General features: G+C 46.1%; 1 protein-coding gene across 1 annotated transcript in view; it reads right to left on the bottom strand.

Moving 5' to 3' along the window:
- SLC12A8 (solute carrier family 12 member 8) overlaps positions 1–22,872 on the bottom strand; it is a 141,032-nt gene that overhangs the window by 23,236 nt on the left and 94,924 nt on the right. Inside the window, exons 7-10 of the mRNA XM_036851538.1 lie at positions 17,708–17,795; positions 15,986–16,073; positions 7,755–7,901; positions 805–1,450 (exon numbers count right to left, since the gene is read on the bottom strand). Coding sequence (XP_036707433.1) covers positions 805–1,450; positions 7,755–7,901; positions 15,986–16,073; positions 17,708–17,795 — 969 coding nt within the window. The remainder of the gene's footprint in view (positions 1–804; positions 1,451–7,754; positions 7,902–15,985; positions 16,074–17,707; positions 17,796–22,872) is intronic.

The following is a 22,872-nucleotide window of genomic DNA, read 5'->3' as shown; positions in this document are numbered from 1 at the left end:
TGTGTCGCCTGTCTCCTCCTCTCTGCCCACACTTGTCTGTACAGATCTCAGGAAGCAGGTTAATGGGCTTCAAATACAGGGAGACCTGGGTGTGATGTCCAGCTGTGCAAGGTATCAGCTCTGAGCATAGTATTGGTATCATCTCTGTGACCTCACTGGGACTCAGGGTGTTCACTGGTAAAATAGAAAATGCTAATATCTATTATATTACATGCAATAATATATGTAAAGCACCTAGAATATGGAAGACTAAAAAATTCTGAGTTCTCTCTTTCTCTCGGAATTTCTCATACCCCGGAAGCCTCCCTTTGAGAGTCTCTCCCTGTGTCTCTGTGCCTACAGATCTGAGGGAGCAAAGAAAAGCTGTGCTCCTAAAGCACATCTTCTTTCTCTCCATTCCCTCCTGCCTGGTTTGGGAGATTCACCTTCCAGAGACAAAACACACTGAGTCCTTGCCAGGCAGTTTGTCAAAACACATCTCCACTTCTCTTGAAAGGAGAAACTGGTTTCATTCATGTTGGCTGATTTTTGAGTAAAATGAAATTAATATTTGATTATTAGCCATGGCTCCCAGCTCTAACACACAGGAGTACATAGAAATTTCTGTTTAAAATTAACTATCTATACCAGAGTAGAATTACAAATTCAACTGATATCTGACCATAACTTTTAAAAGTAAATACCAAACAAAATTCACAAGGATTTTAAACCCAGCTATAAAATGAACTGAGGACTTGAAAGAGGGTGGTGATAACTGAGTAGTCACCCAAATTAGGAGGCCCCATGTGATTCCCAAGCACCCACCTTCTCTACTCGGCCTGGGCTGATTACTGGGCTCAGGGATGAGTTGCCCTCCGCAGGCTCCCCCAGGCCGAGCCCCTTCACTTCTGGAACTCGCCATGTTCCCATGGGGCCCCTGCCCCTCCCAGGAGGCAGTAGGCCATCCGTCAGAGCCTTCAGGAGGGAAGGAAGCAGGAGACCTGCGGTCCAAGAGGAAGCTCTCTTGGAGGGTTTGCTTGGTGGCCTTCTTGGTCTTCCCCTTCTCATTCTCTGGGATCCCGTGGCTCTCTCCTCCCCCGGGCTGGCTACTCTCAAGCTTCCTGGTTAGCTGGAGGAGCTGATCCATGTCCTTGGTGAATTCTAGCAGAGTGCCCTCAGAGAGGTTCCAGGCAACGCCCTCCGAGCCACAGCTGGGAGCCTTCTCCAGGAGCAGGTGCTCAGAGCAGTGGGGAGCTCCCAGGCCCTCCCCGGGCACCGACTCAGGCACCTGTGGGAGGCTGCAGGCGCCCATGGACAGGGAGAAGTAAGAGTAGTCCACCGCGATGTATGTCAGCATGAAGTTGATGGTGACGATGGGGGCCAGGACGTTTACCTGACCCACAAGGACAAAGGTCATGGTCACCAAGCTGGTCAGGCAGATGGCAGCTACGGGTGTTTTACTTGGCCCTTTCTGCAGAAACAAAAAAAACATGCAAGACCATGAAATTTCAGAAGAAAATCACAGTATATGATAGAAACAACTCATAATGACTCAGCCACTTCTCCCACGTGACTCTTGGTGTGTTAATAACTGTTCATCTACAAACTTGGGATAACGACATCCGACCCACGGGGTTATTGTGAGATCCGAGCTAATGCACATAAAATGCTTGACGCGGCCCTGGCACACAGTGGGCACCCAACACATCCAACAGGCATTAACTGTATTAGTAACTATTAATATGGGACAATACTATAGAACATGGATTTCACAAATATTTCTCCTTTTGTCTTTCACTGGGTTTAACACCAGCCTTGGAAATCAAAGAAGTGCAAAATTGGTTCTTCCCATGCTTTAATGGAGAAAATGACCTTAAGGGGAGTGGCAGCAGAATCATTGGTGGCTGAGGTGGGGGAGTTCTGATACTAAACATGCACATGCATGTTCTCATACACACACATTTATGTGCATCTGTTATTAATGGAGGGGAGTATGGTGACTTTCAGAAGGACAGGAGTGGAGAAAATGCATTAACTCCATATAACCTGTCACTCCACAGTAGCTATTCCTTACAGTCACCGACACAGTTCTTGGGCCAGAAGCAATAGTCGCTTCTCAGTCCTTATCTTCTTTGGCCTAAGGATTACATTTGACCCAGCTGCTCACTCCCTGGCCTCCTCGCTTCTCTTGGTTCGTCTCCTTGTCATTGACTGCTCCTTAGTCTCTGTCACTGGCCACTCCACATCTCTGAAATCTGCATTTAGAGCAATCCCCAGCTCCAACCTCAGTCTATGTTCCCTTCTCTTCTCTGTCTATGTGCCTTCTCTAGGATTTCAATCAGGCTCGTGGCTTTAAATACTAGCTTAATGCTCTCAGCTCCCAAATTTGAATCTCCAGCCTTAAATGTTCCCCTGAAATCCAGACTTAAATATTCAACTATCTGCTCAACATTTCCGGTTGATGTCTAATAGGATCTCAAACCTAATATTTCCAAAACCAAACTGCTGATCCTCCAATGTCCTGCCTGTCAAATCTACTCCTCTGCATTTTCTCCACCTCAGAAAATGGCCACTCCATCCTTCTAGTTGCTCAGTCAAGCAAAATTCTTGATGCCTCTTCTCACTCACTCATTCTCCTCCAGTAAATACTGTCAGTCTTACACTCAGGATAGACACAGGATCTAACCACTGCTCCCATCTCCTTTATACCAGCACTCTGTGATGGAAGGGGCAGGCACGTCAGCCACTTTCAGATCTGACCTGTGAACCTCCCAGGTATGTTCCTCCAAGCGCGTTCCCCTTACTGAGGGTTGGAACAGAGTGCAATCTTCAAAGTCACAAGATGAAGATAGTGAAGTCATCATGGCCTGAGTCTCTGAGGATCAGAGGCCCTGTTGACTTGAAACACCTTCCCTAGAACCTCAGAGTAAAATTTTTTCTAGAAAAATGAGTAAAAATACATTTTATTGTTTCTGAAAATTACATTTTGGGGTATATTTGCTACAGCTATTTAGCATACTCTAACAATAAAACTACCAAGGATAAAGTAAATCCTCATAAACTAACAAAAACTTAAAAGGAGGGTCTTAGGTAAGCGGAAGGAGGTCTTAGGTAAACTGTAGGAAATGCAAGTGGTCCAGGAAAGGACTTTGACAAGGGTGGGTTGGAAAGTGATAAAATAGTCACACATGAACTTCTGTTACCAAAAGACACCATAGGGCTTCCCTGGTGGCGCAGTGGTTGAGAATCTGCCTGCCAATGCAGGGGACACGGGTTCGAGCCCTGGTCTGGGAAGATCCCACATGCCGCGGAGCAACTAGGCCCGTGAGCCACAACTACTGAGCCTGCGCGACTGGAGCCTGTGCTCCGCAACAAGAGAGGCCGCGATAGTGAGAGGCCCGCGCACCGCGATGAAGAGTGGCCCCCGCTTGCCGCAACTAGAGAAAGCCCTAGCACAGAAACGAAGACCCAACACAGCCAATAAATAAATAAATAAATAATAAAAAGTGTTTAAAAAAAAAAAAAGACACCATAAAGAAAAGTCAAGTCACAGAATGGGAGAAGATATTTGTGACACATGTAACTGACAAAGGGTAATCCAGAATATACAAAGAATCCCTACAAAATAACTAGAAGACAGACAACCCACTAAAAAAAATGTGCAAAAGAATGTCTATTAAACATATGAAAGATGCCCAACCTCATTAGTAATCAGGGAAATGCAAATTAAAACTACAGTGAGATACCATTAAACACCCACCAGATTGGCAAAAATTAAAACATCTAATAATCTCAAGTATTGGCAAGAACACAGAGGAATGGGAACACTCACCCACTGCTGATATGAGTGTAAATTAACACAACTACTTTGGAAAAAGAGTTTGGTGTTATCTAGTAAGTGAAGATATACACACCTTACAATTGAGCAATTCCACTAATGGGTACAGGGTCTGGAAGAACTCCATACGTGAACCAGTCTCCTACAAGAATGTTTGCTGCACAGTCTGCAACAGTCCCAAATTGGGACATATCATGACAGCAAGATGAGTAAATAAACTGCAGCAAATGAGGAAATGTTATATAGAGATGATAATAAACAAGCCACTGCTATAAGCAAAAACACGGATAAATCACATACACATAATGATGCATGAAAGAAGCACGCCACATTTATATAAAGTTTAAAAAACAGGCAACACTGAACTAGGATGTAATCCAGAGTTGGCAAACCATGGCCCCTGGGCCAGATCTGGCCACCATCTGTTTATGTATGCCCACGAGCTAAAGATGGTTTTACATTTTTAAAGAGTTACGAAAAAAATCAAAGAAGAGTAATATTTTGTGACACCTGAAAATTACATGAAATTCTAATTTCAGTGTCCACAAATAGAGTTTTATTGGAAGACAGCCACACTTACCCCATTAGGTATTGTCTGTGGCAACTTTTGAGCTACAACAGCAGAGTTGAGTAGTTGTGACAGAGACCATAGGGCCTGCAAAGCCTAAAATATTTACTATTTGGCCCTTTTCAGAAAAAGTTTCCGGAGTAAAACCACAGAGAAAGCAAGGAAATTATCACAGGAGTATAGATAGTAGCTTCCACAGTGAGAGGGACGGGGCTCCGACCAGAGGGGGTATGTGGAGGGTGGCATCAGGGGCTGGCAGTGTTCTTGGGTGGAGGTTACACGATGTTCACTTCATAGTCATTGTTTAAGCTGTTTATATTGGTTTTATGCCCTTTTCTGTATGCTGAATATACCTCAAACATTTTTTAAAGTCTCCTCTCTCCCCCATTAAAAGAAAAAATGTACTAGTAAAATTTAATCATATGTAAAGAAGCTTTGACAAAAAATATTCCTCCAAAAGGCATGTGACAACTAGAGAAAATATTTGTAACACATGTAACAAAGAAACAGCATCTGTCAATTCAGAAGAAAAAGACGAACAATCACAGAAACAAAAAAATATGCAAATGACTCTTAGGGGAAAAGGTGTTCAACACCTTTCCTAATAAGGGTAATACAGATCACAAGTATCTTAAGATGCCATGTCTCACCGCACAACTGGCGAAAATTCATATCTGACACTGAGCCGTAGACGGGCTCATCTGACACTGTGGTGCTCAGGCACGAGTGCAAATGGCAAGCCACACGCCCTGTGTCCAGATATGCACAATTATAAACCAAGCTCATAACCATTAAATCAAGTATGTTCTGTCTTCCTTCCTCGGCAAATATACCTTCAGGACGATGGGGAAGGCCAGGTTCAAGTTTAGAGTTCTTGCGCTCCCCGGAGCTCCTCACTGCAGGATCCAGCTCACAGCCCACCCCCAACTCTTGTCTTCCTAGACCACACTGCAGGGTGGGCTCACACCCACATGTGGATTCTCAGCCCACACCCTAGCCCTAAAATGGACAGGTTCAGGGAAGATGCCCTGGCAGACCCTGCATTTACGCTGGGGGACATCTGGGAAGGAAATTCCAGGGTGTAGGATACCTGGACCATGGTCTAGAAGGTGGGTATGGGATCTAGAAGGGCAGGTCCCCTTGACCTCATGAATTTCTTAAGAGACCAGAACAGAGTCCTATAAGGCAGGGTCTTTTGGCCTGAATCTAACAGTCATGATGGCTATTGGGAAACAGTAACTCTCATACATTGCTGGTAGAAGTACAAAATGATACAAATTCCATGGAAGGTGTTTTGGCAATATCTATTAATGTTAAAAATACATTTACCCTTTGATCAGCAAACCCACCTATGAAAATTTATCCTATATCTAATTGCACATGTACAAAATTGTACACATACACACACACACACACAAGAGTATCCTTTGTAGCACTGTTTACTGGAAGCCATACTATCTATAGGGAACTGGTTAATAAACTATGGCATATACACATGATGGAAAAAGAATGAGAAAGTTCTCTCTATATTTATGTGAAAAGATAGATTTCCAAGCTATATTATATGAAGAAAAGCAAGGTATAGAACAATGTATATAGAACACAATCTTTTTTTTTTAAACATCTTTATTGGAGTATAATTGCTTTACAGTGGTATGTTAGTTTCTGCTGTATAACAAAGTGAACCAGCTATACGTATACATATATCCCCGTATCTCCTCCCTCTTGCATTTCCCTTCCACCCTCCCTATCCCACCCCTCTAGGTGGTCACAAAGCACCGAGCTGATCTCCCTGTGCTATTCGGCTGCTTCCCACTAGCTACATTTTACATTTGGTAGTGTATATATGTCAATACCACTCTCTCACTTCATCCCAGCTTACCCTTCCCCCTCCCCGTGTCCTCAAGTCCATTCTCTACGTCTGCGTCTTTATTCCTGTCCTGCCCCTAGGTTCTTCAGAACCATTTTTTTTTTAAGATGCCATATATATGTGTTAGCATACGGTATTTGTTTTTCTCTTTCTGACTTACTTCACTCTGTATGACAAGACTCTAGGTCCATCCACCTCACTACAAATAACTCAATTTTATTTCTCTTTATGGCTGAGTAATATTCCATTGTATATATGTGCCACATCTTCTTTATCCATTCATCTGTCGATGGACACCTAGGTTGCTTCCATGTCCTGGCTATTGTAAATAGTGCTGCAATGAACATTGTGGTACATGACTCTTTTTGAATTATGGTTTTCTCAGGGTATATGCCCAGTAGTGGGATTGCTGTGTCGTATGGTAGTTCTATTTTTTGTTTCTTAAGGAACCTCCATACTGTTCTCCATAGTGGCTGTATCAATTTACATTCCCACCAACAGTGCAAGAGGGTAGAACACAATCTTTGTAAAAATAGAAGAGAGAAGGATTCCTAAAGAACTAATAAAACCAGCTACTGGTAAGGCATGGGCACAGATGAAGAAAGAGTAGGAAGACTCAAGACAGGAGCAAAAATTCTTAGGGTGCCTTTTATATCATTTTTAGTTTTGAACCCTGTACACATATTATCTAATAAAAAATAAATGAAATTAAAATAAAATAAAAGGCATATACCACATGGAAGGTACTAGAGATGACAGTCATTTGTCCTACCCGCCCACGCTGACTAGTGGATAAGAAGTGGAAGAAGGTAAAGGGAGGAATTAAAGGTGACTTGTAACTATGTGGCCCCAAACAAGAGGGGGGATGGGCACGGGAAGGGGGTGGGGAGGACCCCTGTGGTGCGCCAACAACACAGAAATCAACTACAGCTTGCAAAACACATGATTGGGAAGTGGGGTTCTGTTTCTTTCTCCTGTCACCCCTTCGGTTTTAGGAACGTCTCATTTGATTGCTCCATGACTCAACCAAGTTGTATTAGGGTTTGGGCCGTGACGACTAACAGAGAGCCCAGAGACCAGAGGTGTGAGAAGTCATCCTAAAGCAACCCCAAAGGGAAGGTGAACCTCCAGGATACAGTTAGAACTGCAAGGACCAGCTCCCCTCCTCACCAAGAGATTCTTCCCTCTAGGCTAACCTTGGAGGATCCAGAATTTATTTTTATTAAAGGTTGTGGCACTCCCTCTCCCTGCTGTGCAGGGTCCACAGTGCTACGGTGACGGCTAGCTAACCCAGCGCTAAAGGGCCCTGGGTGGTTGTGACATTGACAGACACTTTGTCCATTGGCCCCAGACTAAAGCAGCCAGAGGACAGGGGTGCATTCTTGTTTCTCCCCACCAGAAGCGGACCAGCGGCTCTTATCAGAAAGACTTAAGCAATTTATTGGCCGACGATCAGGTTAGCGGCAAAATGTACATTTCTCAAAGAAGAGGTCACTCACCCCTTGCCCCAGACAGGCCAGCGCAGGAATCACTTTCTCCTGGGCAATGCACTGCAGGATCCGGGGTGCTCCGTACAGGCCTCCCATACAGGAGGCCAGGGACGAGATGTATAAGCCCAAAAGGAACAGGAAGCCCACCAGGGACACCTATATGAGGAAGCAGTTTCATTATCCAGTGTCAGAACCTGCTTACGTACCTTTCTCTCCCCTGGCACCCGCCCACCCACACCCCATCTGACCATACATCCTCTAGATTCAACATCCTGGATATATTTCCAATACCCCAGCCCCACCCCACTTCCTTGGCGCTGCTACCATTTGAGTTTGACCCACCATCACTTCTTGTATGGACTACACAGAGGTTCTGAAACTTGAGTGTGCGTCAGATTCATCCGGAGTGCTTGTTAAAACACAGATTTCTGGACCTTACCTCAGAGTTTCTGATTCAGTAGGTCTGGGGTAGGGCCCCAAATCTGGATTTCTAACAAGTGCCCAGGTGATGCTGATGCAGATGGTCTGGGGACGATCCTTTGAGAACCACCACCACCAACAATGCTAAGTGGCTACGCTCTGTCCCCAAGCCTCTGCCAGCGTGACCTAAATGCACATCTGATCATAATGCCCCTGCCATAAAAATACCAATGGCTTTCCACCCCCCTGACACACCTAGCTCTTCCTGGTCTGTGACTCTTCCAGCCCCACACCCTGCACACTCAGAGTCTATCAGCATGATTTCTCTGCCTGCTGGAACCCTCTGTCCACACCCCTAATCTACTCATTGTCTGTCTCTTAAACTCCCAACTGTGCTTCAAGACTCAGCACCAATCTCCGCTCCTCCATGAGGCCACCCGCAGCCCGTTACCAGGCGTGCCTGGCGCTCCTCAGGGCTCCGCTGCACCTCGGCGTGAGGTTGGGGAGCCCCGGGCATGCCATCGCTTCCACTGGCCTCATTTCCGCAGGGCTCCTGTCTGGTTCATCCTGGTCCACTTGGTGCCAACACAGAAATATAAATGCTGAGCAAGAGAATGAGATCCAGGACCCACATGGCCCAGAAGGCACCAACAACAGATAGAATAAGAGAGGGCAGAGTTGTTCTGCTTGGGGTCGCCTCGCACAGATCAGTACTGCTGGCCATGCAGCTGTGTCCCGCACTGTCTGTCAAGAATCTCTCTCTCCCTCCTGAGCTGGACCTCATCTGTACCCGCACGGAAGTCTCTCTCTTTTCTTGAGTATTTGAGGTACCTTCTCCTTTCTACTTTACTTTAGGCAAATGTCCCGAACCGTGTACTCTAAGTGCTTAATTGTCCAACTATCACAGTTGGGTTAGATTTCATTTTCAGTTTTGTTACTTACACCCTTCTCCATGAAGACTCTCCTCACCCCAGTTTTTACTTCCTTGCTTTAGCAATGCACTGGGTCAGTGGCATCAAGCTATACTGAACACTGGCTAGACCTCTTTCCTGGCCCATAAATTATCACCAGAAACCTGCATCAGCCAGGATTCTTGACTGGAAATATTTTTTTTTAACAAAACTTTTTTAAACTGTATTTTAATTAATTTTTTTTTTTTTGGCTGAGTCGGGCCTTAGTTGCGGCACACGGGATCTGTCGTTGCAGCACACAGGCTTCTCTCTAGCTGTGGCATGCAGGTTTTCTCTCCCTAGTTGTAGCACGTGGGCTCCAGGGTGTGTGGGCTCTGTAGTTTGCGGAGCGTGAGCTCAGTAGTTGTGGCACGCAGGCTTAGTTGCCCCGCGGCATGTGGGATCTTAGTTCCCCGACCAGGAATCGAACCCACGTCCCCTGCATTGGAAGGCAGATTCTTTACCCCTGGACCACCAGAGAAGTCCCTGGAAATATTTTTTTAAGAATATACTTGTAGGATACTAGAGGGTCACAGGATCGATCATCAGGAGACTGAAAGATCAGGCTTGGGTAAAGGCAAGACCCAAGGCTGGAGGCACATTCAGACTCCTGAACAGAAGCAGTCTGACCAAGCTGCAACCAGCACCTGCTGCCCTAAAGATGAATTCTCACCATCCCTTTATCTTTGCCTCATTCATTACATTTGGAGCATCTGATGGGCCCAGCCTCAGTCACATGCCCTACCAGGGCCACAAAGGGACAGGCAAGTGAGAGTCTGGTCATTTGGACTCCTACAATATTAAATGGGGCTCACTCCCTTCAAGACCTCACATAGGGGGAATAACCCCCAAATGGTCAGGGAGGACAGAAGTTTGATGGATAAGACTAAGGTCCACTATAGAGCCTACATTTTCCTTAATTCAGTGTGGATGACTTCTCCCTAAATGCATGACCTCATCTTCATCCCCAATGAATCTCTCCTCTTTTCTTCAATGTCATGGGTATCTTACGACTCTCCCACTCACACCCTTCTTACCACTTTACTACTAGAAGAAATTGACGTCATCTAACGTTTCCCTCACTTTATTTGTATGCTCCAATGGCATGTTATTTCCTACCCTGTGGTACAGTTAATTATGCTCACGGCCCATCTTGCCAGCGTGCCATAAACTCCTGAGTCTCATGCATCTTGGCCCCTCCCTGCCACACCTAACTGAGTCTGGCACACAGGGTTCAGCAAATGCCCGCTGAAGTCATAAAGCTTCACGACTTCACTGTGACTTGTGCCCTGGATGTCTTATAAAATTGTCAAATAAACTGGTCCCAGTATCAATCCCTGATCCATCCTGAGATACAATCATTCATCTGTAACCTTTGTTTCTGTCTTCTCTGTCTGTTGACTTTTTTTTTTTTAATGGACTCTGTGATGAAATTTTATCAAAAGCTTTTTTTTGAAAATCTGACCTAGTAGTTCTACACTCTGGCTATACACGAGTCACCCCAGAAATTCTGCTTTAATTAGTATATGGGACACAGACATGGTTGATTTTTCAAAAGGCCTCCAGTGATTCTAATGTGCAGTGAGGGTGAAAGCCACTGGGCATGGTACACTGTCTTCACTGCATCCTCCCCTCAGAGAATTCTCCAGCACAGGCAGGCGTGGTATTTCCTTGCAGAAATTTTACTGCTTCTTATCCAAAAGGTTATATACATTTGAGTTTAAAAAAAAATTCTTCGGACTTCCCTGGTGGTACAGTGGTTAGGAATCCGCTTGCCAATGCAGGGGACACGGGCTCGAGCCCTGGCCTGGGAAGATCCCACATGACGCGGAGCAACTAAGCCCGTGCGCCACAACTACTGAGCCTGCGCTCTAGAGCCCGCGAGCCACAACAACTGAGCCCGTGTGCCACAACTACTGAAGCCCGCGTGCCTAGAGACCGTGCTCCGCAACAAGAGAAGCCACCGCAATAAGAAGCCTGCGCACTGCAACAAAGAGTAGCCCCCGCTCACCACAACTAGAGAAAGCCCGCACGTAGCAACAAAGACTCAACGCAGCCAAAAATAAATAAATAATTTTTTTAAAAAAATTCTTTTTCAGGGACTTCCCTGGTGGTCCACAGTGGTTAAGACTCAGTCTTGCAATGCAGGGGACACCGGTTCAACCCCTGGTCGGGGGAACTAAGATCCCACATGCTACAGGGCAACTAAGCCTGCAAGCCACAACCAGAGAGCCCACGTGCCGCAACTACAGGGCCCACACACTCTGGAGCCTGCATGACACAACCAGAGTCTGCGTGCTGCAACTGATAAGCCCACGTGCTCTGGAGCCTGCGTGCCACAACTAAGACCCGACACAGATAAAAAAATAATAATAATAAAAACAAACAAATAAATAAATATTTAAAAATAATTCTTTTTCATTTATAGCCTGCCCATTTGCAGTGGACATGAGTGGGAAGAAGACTGCCCAGGCTGGCATCCTTCAGTGATGGAACTGACCAGAGGAAGTCTCTGGCAACATGAGATTGTGATATGGTGACCTCCATCCTGGCCAGCCTCCCCAGGATCCCTGCAGAGCCCTGGGGCTGAGGGCCAGAGGGACAACTGTCCAGGTGTCAATTGTGGACTTATGTCCAGTTTGTCAATTGTGTTTAGAATGGCCTGCTCACTTGCCACTCCTTTATATAAAACTGTTATTCAGTCAATCTTCTGAAAACTAAATGAAATGTTGGTCCTCGTGGTTGGATATATTATAACAACTCCATTCTCTCTCTCTCTCTCCCCCACCTGAGTCCTGCCTCTTCCTTTCTCTCATCCATCCACCCATGTAGGGAGCATTTCCTGAGGACCGCGTAGATACCTGGCATAGGGCAAGGTTTTACAAGTACAACAGTAAACTCCACAGCTTCGCTCCCACCCGCACAGAATGTAATCATTTTCTCTATTTGTATGGGGCTGTAAACTTGTTACCTGTGCCAGTGGAGGTGGAAGTTAAGAATCTATTTGAGCAGATGTGTGTCAACAGTTCTTCAGGAAAAAAATGTGCCCTTCTGTCATCCACCGGTGTGAGTCACCGCAAAAAGCTGTCTTTCTAAAATATTATCTGGGGTGTGAACTACCCTAATTTCTCTTTTTGTAACTACTGATGAAAATCATTAATTCGTCTCTCTGCTCTTGGTATTTGATCCCAGCTCCAGTCATTTGATTGGAGCTCCAGTCATTGAGAGAGCCCACCAACCTACTGGCTGCTCTCTTCTCTTGAAGGACTGAAAGTCATTTCCAAGTCACTCTGCCTCACCTAATTCCTGTGGCCTCTTGACATTACTGAGGAGTACATCCTGACACCTGTACGATCCCAAATGTACGACTATGGCGATGCCTCAGCAGTCCCCTCTTTCTGGAGACATGAGTTTTCTAATACTGTCCTCATTCCATGAGTTGACCAACGTCGCAACTTTCAGGCAAGTTTTCTCTCTCACTTGATAGACACTTTCCAGAAGGAAACAAAGTTGGCTTCACTTCCTGAGAGGCAGAGCTGTGTCCGTGATGGAGAGCAGAGGACAGGCAGGCGGGGCTGGGCGGCGGATGCTGGGCTGGGCTCATCCCCCCAGCCACGAGCCCTGCCTCACCCCGACTTCCCAGGCGTAGCTTGTGAACGTGGGAAGCCGTGACTGTCTAATCCAAGGGTGATGAGAGTTTTCCCCGCAGGATACCCCATGTTTCACAAACATGCTTTGAGCGTACTGTTCCTACTTAGTCTGTTCTTATTTTGCTAGTTAGCAAGCCCCAGGGCTCCTAAAATACTTGGTCTTTTTGATGTGTAATAAGCATTTTTTCTTGGGCTGCATACAAGTTTATTCTGAAACAATTATTCAATCTATTTAATTTTACCCCTACTAATACCTGCTCTTTATACAACTCCTTTTTCTATAACCGAATAACATTGGGATTGACACTTTTGGGGCTTTTCCTATTCAGTTAAACATGTAGATTCATAGGAAAAAATGTCCCCACCCCAAAATGTATCCTATCTGTAAGGGAATCCCCACAAGGAGTGTGTAGGGAGTCAAAATGTAATAAGCACCTACTATGCACCAGGTATTGTGCTTTACACAGACTACCTCAGAGCCACCTTGACATACTCAGGGTTTTTTAGAAAGTGTAACATTAGTGAGACTGACACCCAACATCCAGGAAAAAGTTCCTCTGGGGTAGGGATATAAAGTGAAAAGAAACTTCTGAGAGAAACCATGGGCTGGGAAGCCAAATAATTAGAAATAGATCAGAGAAGCTGCAGGAAACCCAGCAAGAAACAGATGAACTGACCAGCTGCAGGTCAGTGGAAAGGAATCCAGGGCAGCCAGCGGCCACTGAAGATAATTGTTCTGGCAGAAAAAGCTCGCGAGAAAGAGAGGGACGTGCTCAGAGGAGCTTCATGAGGAGGAACGCCAAGGGGCAGGATGCTGGAGGTCCGTGCCCAGCCCTCGGGGCACACAGACCAGACGGAAGAGGCCTTGCTTCCTCGGGCCCAGGAGAGCTCAGAGAGGGGCCAGCTCAGAACCCAGGCCACAGCTAAGATGTGAGGGAGAGATGAGCGGTTTATTAAAACCACATCAGGGTGGCAGGTTGTGTCAAGGGACCACGTGAGGAGGCCACACCTGTACCTGCCAGCCTCTCATGCTGCACCCTCCCATCCTCCAGGTGCCATGAGTACAACTGTCTGTGGCCCAACTTACTGCCCAAGTATAGTCCCTGCTACTGCAGCCTGGTCAGTCCCAAGGAGGGATGCTGAAGGGCAAGAAAGGAGAAAAGCCGGGTTTCATGGCTTTGGGGGGGAAATCCCACATGGTCCCCTTTGTAGGGGGACCACAGAGGGCAGCGCACCTGGGCGCTGCTGTTGTGGAGCTGCCCTGGCTGGTTCCGTCTCTGTTCCCTCACTTGCTGCGCTGACCCCTGCTTGCTACTGACAATCAAGAACACTATCTTTTCTTTCTTTCATAGGTTTTACAACAGCCTGTTCCGGGAAACAGTCTCCTGTCCTCCCCAAAAACCAACTGTCCACCTCTCACCCGGTATGCACGTAGTGACATTCCCACACGCATTTGCCAGGCACGGTTTGGCAGGTGTCTCCAACCCCAGAAGGGCTTGCCTGCCTAGCTGTTTTAGTGCCTGGGACAGGTGGCATTTCAAACAAACTCCACCCCCCTCCCTGACCCATTCACGAGTCTATTATTAGTGGTGGAATCTCCACCCACGAAGTCTCCCTGCGCTGTCCGTGGAGGACGTTCTTACTCGCTTGCTGTTGTGGCCTTCCTCGGACACAGGCTGCCCATGCTCCCACACACCCGCTCTTAGCTTCCCTGCAAAGCAGGGGAAGGAGCGGAGAGAGGAGACCCCGCCCAGGGATCACTGGCCTCCCTCCATCCAGATCAGAGTCTCTGGTGGTTGAAGGGACCTCCGTGGGGGAATCCACGAGGAAGAACCGGCTCGTGAAGGGGCAGAGCTAGCTGGCCACTGGCACGGTGCAGACAGCAGCCGGCAGCTCCCTCGGGCCAAGGCCCAGCTGCTCCTGGAGGCCTTTAATCCCTCTGATGCAGCCAAGCTTTTCATTCCACAGTTAGAGAAGAGGCCCCTGGGAGATGAAACGCAAGATGGCAGCGAGCACGGAGGTATAAATGGGGGAAGCTGATGTTGATTCCTCCCAAGAGTAAACCTTGCTCGCCTCGGGGGGTCTAAGACCTTGGGCCCTGGGAGGTGGGTGTCAGCGCTCTCACTACCCGAACTGCTCCCCCTTTTAAAACCTGCTTACACGGTAAGGCCAAGACCCCCCATCTCCCAAAAACAAATATCACCTTGACACCGGCGTCTACATGCCTGAAAAAGAAACCTGTGGTAATGTGAAAATCAAGCCCAAACGTAGCTGTAAAATGTAAGTTCAGAGCTTCGGCCCCAGGTTGCCCCAAGCAGTGCCCTTCCATGTATCTGCAAGGCTGCTTCGCAAAGCCTCACACCAGAGAAAAGGGTACTTTCTCCTACACATGAGCAGTGATACTCAGGAGTTAACTGAGTGAGAAATCCTCCCTAGCCTGGCGCATCTCTCTGATACATGACAGGAATCTCAGGGCCCCACTTTCCCCCAGGGAACTGAAGGAAGATAGGAGTTTTTGGGGATTTCCAGAAGAATGTGTGGAAGTCTTATTCTCCTGGGTTCTAGAGATGCCAAGTGAGTGTCCTTGACTGTCACATGACCTCCAGCCTGTTACGGGGCTGCTGTTGGAACATCAGGAATTCGCTAATCTTCTGCGGGCAGGGTGCAGGGCTCAGGAAACAAAGACACTGCAGCCAAATCCAGCCGGGGCCACCTCCCTGGGGAGCCCGAGGGGACGAGGGGCCTCCAGCCCTGCCTCTCACCGCCCTTCACCTTGGCGCTGGGCTTCCGCCACCTGCCTCCACCTTGCCACCCTCTTTTCCATCCATCAGCCTCCTCCTTCTTACCCGTTTCCTGCAAGTAGCACTTCCTGCTTGTGGTGGAAGGGGAGGCTACCGGCAAAAATGAAGGGCTGTTGGAGCTGGGGATTTCGGGGGACCAGATTGTTTGTTTCTGCCCTGATTTTCGACATGAAGGGATGCTTGTGTCCCCATTACTTAGCACCTGCATGCATGTGCCTTTTCAGGTGTTGTTACCCGGGTCTAGGGATCCATACGAAGGACCTGTATCTTCCCCATGGTTTTGGCCGCCGTACTTCAGTCCTGAGCCCGAGACTACGTGGATCCCCAGGCAGGGCTGCAAGGGGGAGGCAGCCACCGCTGCTCAGAGCCGATCAATGACCCGCAGCCTGAGCCTGTCGGGCAGTGCAGGACTCACTCACCTTTTCTGCTATCAGGAAGTCATAGCGCAGGGCCCCTCGGGTGCAGATGGCGCCCAGCAGGAGGACAAAGACGATGTACAGAAACCACCTGCAAGAAACCCAAGAGCGGAGCAGAGCTGCCACCTGCCCTTGCCCAACCCCCTCCCCAACCCACCCCACCCCACCCAGCCTACGGGTTCCCGAGGAGACCTGTCCAGAGGACAGAGAAAGGCCCATCATGAAGCCTCCCCAGCTTGTCTGGTGGGGCACTTCCAGTACTTTTTCTCCTCTAGCATATTCCATATATATATATATATATATATATATATATATATATACACACACACACACACACACACACACACACACATATATATAAACGTATCATTGTTTTGCCTCTTTCTTACATCACAGAGATTGCTGGGGGTGAGCAGCGGCCCACCAGGCCTCTAGGTGGCCAGGACGCAGGCCGGGGCTGCCAGTCAGCCCTGCACCCCATTATCCTGCAGCAGAACAAGCTGATCATCTTTCAGGCCTCGGCGTCCTGCTGTTCCTTGGCCCCCAGGTGACAGAGAGCCAAGTCGAATGTGAAAGGCCAGCAGGGACCTGGCTCTGCCCTCAGAAGCCCTGTGACCTCGATCAAGTCACATGATCCCTGTGGCCTCATCCCCATCTGGACAGCGGGAGGATGGGCTAAAGGCTCCTCCCGGGACCTCCCAGCTGTGACCAAAACCGAGACAGGGCTCTTTCTTTCCCTTCCTGCCTGATACCCGACCTTCTCTCTGTCAGCCTCATTTTCTTCCCGATGAGATCACCTTATTTAGCGCAAAATAGAGACAGGTGCTGTGTACCTGGCTAGAAGCAACAGTGCCATCATGACAAGCTAAAAGCAAACTCAGCATCGGTGAAACAGACACAGTAATATTGTTTAAAACATCACAGTTAAAATAATACAGGCACTTTAACCCTCTTGGGCCCTTGTCATGTCTGGGATCTCATTACCTTTCACGCCTGCCCAGTGAAGGCAGAGGAGCTTCTTCCCGTGTACAGAGAGAAAACAGAAGATTCTAGAAGGTCAGAAACAGACCCAAGGCACCCAGCCTGCTTGCGTGGGTGGCAGAGTGTGAACTAAAACAGGGACGCCTGACAGCCTTGGGGCAGCGCCAGGGAGGCGAGCCGGGGGAAGAGGAGAGTCAGCCTCTGAGTCCCTACTACATGCTGTCACACAGCACCTCCTCCACAATCTATGGGGCACACATGCTCTCATTACCTCCATTTTACAGAGAAGAAAAAGGAGGCTCAGAAAGCTAAGTAAATTGCCTGAAGTCACACAGCCAATCAGCGGCAGGGCTGGGATGTAAATCGTAGTCTGTCTGATCGCAAAATTCTTCCTCTTTATATTCCCTGCAATGACCCTGGAAACTCAACGGTTACAAAATGCCCAAGTTCAAAATGGGGGTGGGGGAGGGGCAGGGACAGGAGTCTGAGGAAAAAGGAAAGAAAGGATTTCATCTTGGTTAACAACCCTCCTCCGTGCTGCATTCCCAGGCAGCGGGTAGGAAAGGGCAATCGTCTGAACCCACCAGACGTGAATTTTCCAGCTGGCTGAGTGTTAAAAGGAGGATTGGAATATAGAATAGATAGGTCACAGTTGGGGCACTCTTAGAACAAAAGGAGCAATCCCCTCTTTTGCCTGGGGTTCTCTCTCCCTCTCTCCAGCTGATTGCCACGAGGGGAACTTACGAGATGCCAACAGCTGCTAGGGAGCCCAGGGGGATGCTGGCAGCAGGTTCCCTGAGGTCGCCCCCCATGTTGAAGCCGGCCATGACTCCTGAAAGACACCCAGATGGGAGAGAAGGGTGAGCTGCATACTCCATGAATCATCTGCCCCTCCTCGGGGCCCTCTCCTGGAAGGGATCCCAGGGCAAGCCCTCCCATATGCAGCTCTGCAAAATGTACTTCTCAATCTCCCCTGGCAACTGGGGAGGCATCCTCGAGGCATGAAAGGGACCTTTGTGGGTTGGGTGAGTTCGGAAGGAAAGCCCTATTGGCTACAAAAGCATCTTATGGCTCAGTGCAAAGTAATGAGGGCCAGGGAGGCATCTGGCAGGCCACACAAAGGTCCCAAGGCCACATGCTGAGCTCTGAGCTCTGCTTTCCAGATGGACAACATCCAGGAGAGGCTCAGCCTTAGCAAAGTGCCCACCACTGCCTGCTCAGCAGAGTTCCCTTCCTCTGCTGCCCACAGACTACACTGGGGTGCAGGGGTCCCAGGGGCAGGTCTCAACCAATATTCAGAGCCAGCTACCATGTTCAAAGCTCCTGAGCTGCCAAAGGGCTCTAAACAAACACCAAAGAACCATCCTGACGCTACCAACACGGAGTGGCAAGCTCCTTTTCATCATGGACTCTATTCCCCATGAACACTCATGAAAAGCAGTTAGTTAGTCACAATAAGGAGGGACAGCACAGTGCGGGACGGTGAGGACATCGCTTCAGTCCAAACACACACACACAGGAAACCAACAAGACAATGTGTTCTGAGCATCACATGTGGGTCCAGCCCACATGTGCTCTACAAGCCCACAGGAGTGGGTGCATCTTCAATGTGGCCTTGAAGGAAGATTCGCAAGGGCTTAGGGAGAGGAATGGGTCTAACCCCGTCATTACAGATTTATGAACCCTTTGAACCTGACAGAGCCTGTGTTAAGCACTCTTCATGCATTTTTTTATCTTGTTTAATCCTCACAACAACCACACACATCAGAAAAGTAGAATTATTTCCCCAATTTTATGGAAAAGGAAACTAGTGCTCAAAGAGGTTAATTAAAATAGCCTACACACATTTAGTAAGTGGCAAAGCTAAGATTCAACCCTGGTCTGTGTGATTCCAAAAATTGTACTCTTAACGCCCTTGCTATAATGCTTGAGGGAACTCAAGTGCAGTGGAGTGAAGTGAAAGTTTGGGCCCAGAAAGTTAAAGCAGAGCTATTTCAAAGAGTACTGTGAATGTTGGACCAAGGCGGGGACCTGCATAAACTTTGACCCAGCAATTCCACTACTAGGGTTGTATCCTAAGTAAACAGTCAAGGATATGAGTAAAGATTTATCCAAAAATGTTTATAAATGCTTGTTTATAATAGTGAAAATTATAAACAACCTAATGTCTAAAAATAGAGGATTGGCTAAGTAAGTGATGATACATCTTTCAGTAAATACCAGGTCACCATTATTGTCAGGGATATGTTGTGACATGAAAAGAGATTTCAAAGCTATTGTTTCAATTTCAGAGGCATATTCTAAAGCAGGACATATGGTATGATGCTATTGTTATAAAAGAAAAAAACAGATAAATAGATGTGTAGAAAAATGAAAAAGGAAATAGAACATGTTTCAAAATCTTAACAATGTTATTGCTGGGTGATGGAAAAACAGATCATTTTCTATTTTATTGTCTATCTCTACTTCCTTAATTTTCTATAGTGACCATTTTGAAATAAGGGAAAAGTAATTCTTAAAGGTCTTTTTGTTTAAAATAGCATGCTAGGCACATTTTCTTTCTTCTCATTCCCCTCCCTCCCAAGATCCTATTAAAAGGGTAGTTAAGGGGAAAAATGGATACATGCCTATAAGCAAAGAGGATTAGGAGGGGGAGCCTTAAGTAGATGAAAAGTTTCTACAAATGTCTCGAACATAGAAAATAGAGAAAATGATACAGAGTAAAAGGGAAGGAAAAGAAAGCCTTGGAATGTTTCTCTAGAAGATCTAAATAAACTGCCCAAGGAAAACCAGGGCTGCTAGTGTGGCTGTTCACATGCCAAATGAAGCCCTCCTCAAGAGCCAGCCACACCCACAAATGTGCTGCAGTCAGCTCTCCCATGAAGGAAGAACCCCATCAGGGAAACAGACCCACATACACTATAGCAGGGGATCCACACCAGCAACCAAAGATCGCCAAGTGTGTAACAAAAACCAGCAACAAATACATGCATGATAAAAACAGAACAACCTGGGCTGGAAGAAACATATAAATCAGGACCCAGAAGAGAATTTTGAAGAAAACACTAATTAGTGGCCCCAGACACATCCAAGAAGAATACTCTACCTATAAAGTGAGATGCTATGAAAAACAAAAAATAATCTAAGAACAAGAAAGAAGTTTTGGAAACTAAAAACATGATCACTAAAACAAAAAATGCAGTGGAAGATCTAGAAGATAAAGTTAAGTAAATACCCCAGAATTTAGAACAGAAAAATAAAGGGGTAGAAATTTTGAGCAAAGAATAGGAGAAATAGAGGAGAAATCTTGGCGTTACAACATCCAACTAACAGGAGGTCCAGAAAGAGAGAACAGAGAAAATAAAAGAAAATAACCAGGTAAACAATAGAAATAAATGTCTTCAAACTGAGGCAGACAAAAGTCTCTATGTTGAAATATCCCATAAAGTAAACAACAACAAAAAAGTCCACACCTAAATGCATCATTGTGCAATTTCAGGAGAAATCCTAAATGTTTCCAAAGATAAAAACTGAACACTTACAAAGGAACAAAAATTAGACTGGCATCAGACTTCTCATCAGCAACCATGAATGCTACAAAACAATGGAGTACTGATTTTTAAATTCTGAGGAAAAGCTATTTTGAAACTAGAGTTTCAGCCAGATTACCAGTTAAGTGAAAGTAAAGCTAACAAGGGCTCAGAAAATTTACCTCCCACATATGGTTTCTTTCTTTTTTTAAATTAATTAATTTTTGGCTGCGCTGGGTCTTCGTTGCTGCGCACGGGCTTTTCCTAGTTGCAGCAAGCGTGGCCTACTCTTCGCTGTGGTGCGTGAGCTTCTCATTGTGGTGGCTTCTCTTGTTGTGGAGCACGGGCTGTAGAGCACAGGCTCAGTAGTTGTGGCGCGCGGGCTTAGTTGCTCCGTGGCACGTGGGATCTTCCCGGACCAGGGATCGAACCCGTGTCCCCTGCATTGGCAGGTGGATTCTTAACCACTGCACCACCAGGGAAGTCCCCACATATGGTTTCTGAGGAAGATACTAAAGCAACTACTCCAGCAAAATGAGGATATAAACTGTGAAGGAGAAAAACACATGATTCAGAAAGCAGTGATAATAACTCAGGAACTTATGAAGTCCCAGAATAACAGTTGTACAGCAGAGAAACCAGTAGGGATTGAAGCAGAAGAATGGAGGCCCCAGTAGGGATGCCTCTGGATAGGAACTGGATTCAACACAATGGACAGTATGAATTATTTTAAGAATATGCTGACTGCATATTTTGGCAACAAGAAAAAAAAGCTTATTGAAACTCTAGGAAAAGTGAACAAGGAAGTCAACACTTAAACATGAAGCAAACTAAAATATGACAGGATTTTAAACAACTAATAAAAAAATTTTTTAATTAACCCATTTGGCCGTGATATTCGGAACATTCTCCCCTAAATGATACAAGGACCACATCAGAATAGCAGTAAAGGAAATGGAATTCTACCCCACCACTTTGGTCTTCAGTGAACAGCTACATAGTCATAGTAGTATATATGTTTATTGCTTTTTAGCTTCTAAGATTGACCTATAGACATAGCACAGAGGACTTAACTATAGCTACAAAGTAGAATACAAATATTATCTACCTTGACGAAGTAAGAGTAAAGCTATAGCTAATGGCTATTTGGAAATGAAAAGAGGGAAGAGAAGTAGAGGGAAGAGAAAAGGCACTTATATTTTTGTTGTAGTAGTGTGGGAAACAAAAGTCCCATGACCTTCACTCAGGACTGGCTTGAATGTTAGAAGCTTCGATTAGTTTAATAAGAAAACCTGAAAGGTGAGTTAACCATTAAATTTGTTAGGTCAATAAGGAAACGGCTAGCAAATATTTATATATCAGTTGCAATAAATTTTAAGTTAATGCTATAACTTATTCTTGTCATCATAAAGGGGAGTTTCTAAGTGTTTGCTAAAACGAGCAAGAAATTTCCAAGAATACTGAAGTTTGTCTTTGAAGTTCCAAAGCCTTTTGACTTGCAATCTTAAGACAAAAAAAAAATTTTTAGTAGAGTGTGTGTTTGAGTGAAACTGTGTTCACTTCAAGCTGTAAACTACAGCTTTCATGAGATTTTGCCCATTCACCTGCTAATAATCAACTTATAGCTTCCCTGATATTGCTCTAAAACACAAATATAAAAGGATTATTCAGATTCCCTTAAAATTAGGGATTCCCTTAAGATAACTAAAGCATTCCTTGTAAAAATATTTTACACATAAAATAAATATGACCCTAATACATTAATCTTAAAACACAACACAGAATATTAATTTCCCATACCAACAATAAGGAGTGAAGGGATGTAGCCTAGAATTGATAACAGAGATTCAAGAGTATTATTTAAAGTTGTAAAGGCAATCAAAAAAGAACTAAATATTAAAATATAACTAGCGGGCTTCCCTGGTGGCGCAGTGGTTGAGAGTCTGCCTGCCAATGCAGGGGACATGGGTTCGCGCCCTGGTCTGGGAATATCCCACATGCCGCGGAGCAACTAAGCCCGTGAACCACAACTACTGAGCCTGCGCGTCTGGAGCCTGTGCTCCGCAACAAGAGAGGCCACGATAGTGAGAGGCCCGCGCACCGCGATGAAGAGTGGCCCCCGCTCGCCGCAACTAGAGAAAGCCCTCACACAGAAACGAAGACCCAACACAGCCAAAAAAAAATTAATTAATTAATTTAAAAAAAATATACATATATATATAACTATCAAAAATTGGGAAGTGGATGGAGGAACATGTAAATAAGCTAAACCTTCTCTATTTCTTAGCATGGAGTCAATAAATTACGTCTGACTTTGATTAATCAGGTTACAGGTATAGGCATATTGCTTGGTAACATAGTTAGCTCCCAAAGTATGAA

The sequence above is a fragment of the Balaenoptera musculus genome, chromosome 4 (genome assembly GCF_009873245.2).
Source record: "Balaenoptera musculus isolate JJ_BM4_2016_0621 chromosome 4, mBalMus1.pri.v3, whole genome shotgun sequence".
Taxonomy (NCBI): Eukaryota; Metazoa; Chordata; class Mammalia; order Artiodactyla; family Balaenopteridae; genus Balaenoptera; species Balaenoptera musculus.
Note: the sequence above shows the minus strand (reverse complement) of the source record. Positions and strands in the feature narration are given on the sequence as shown.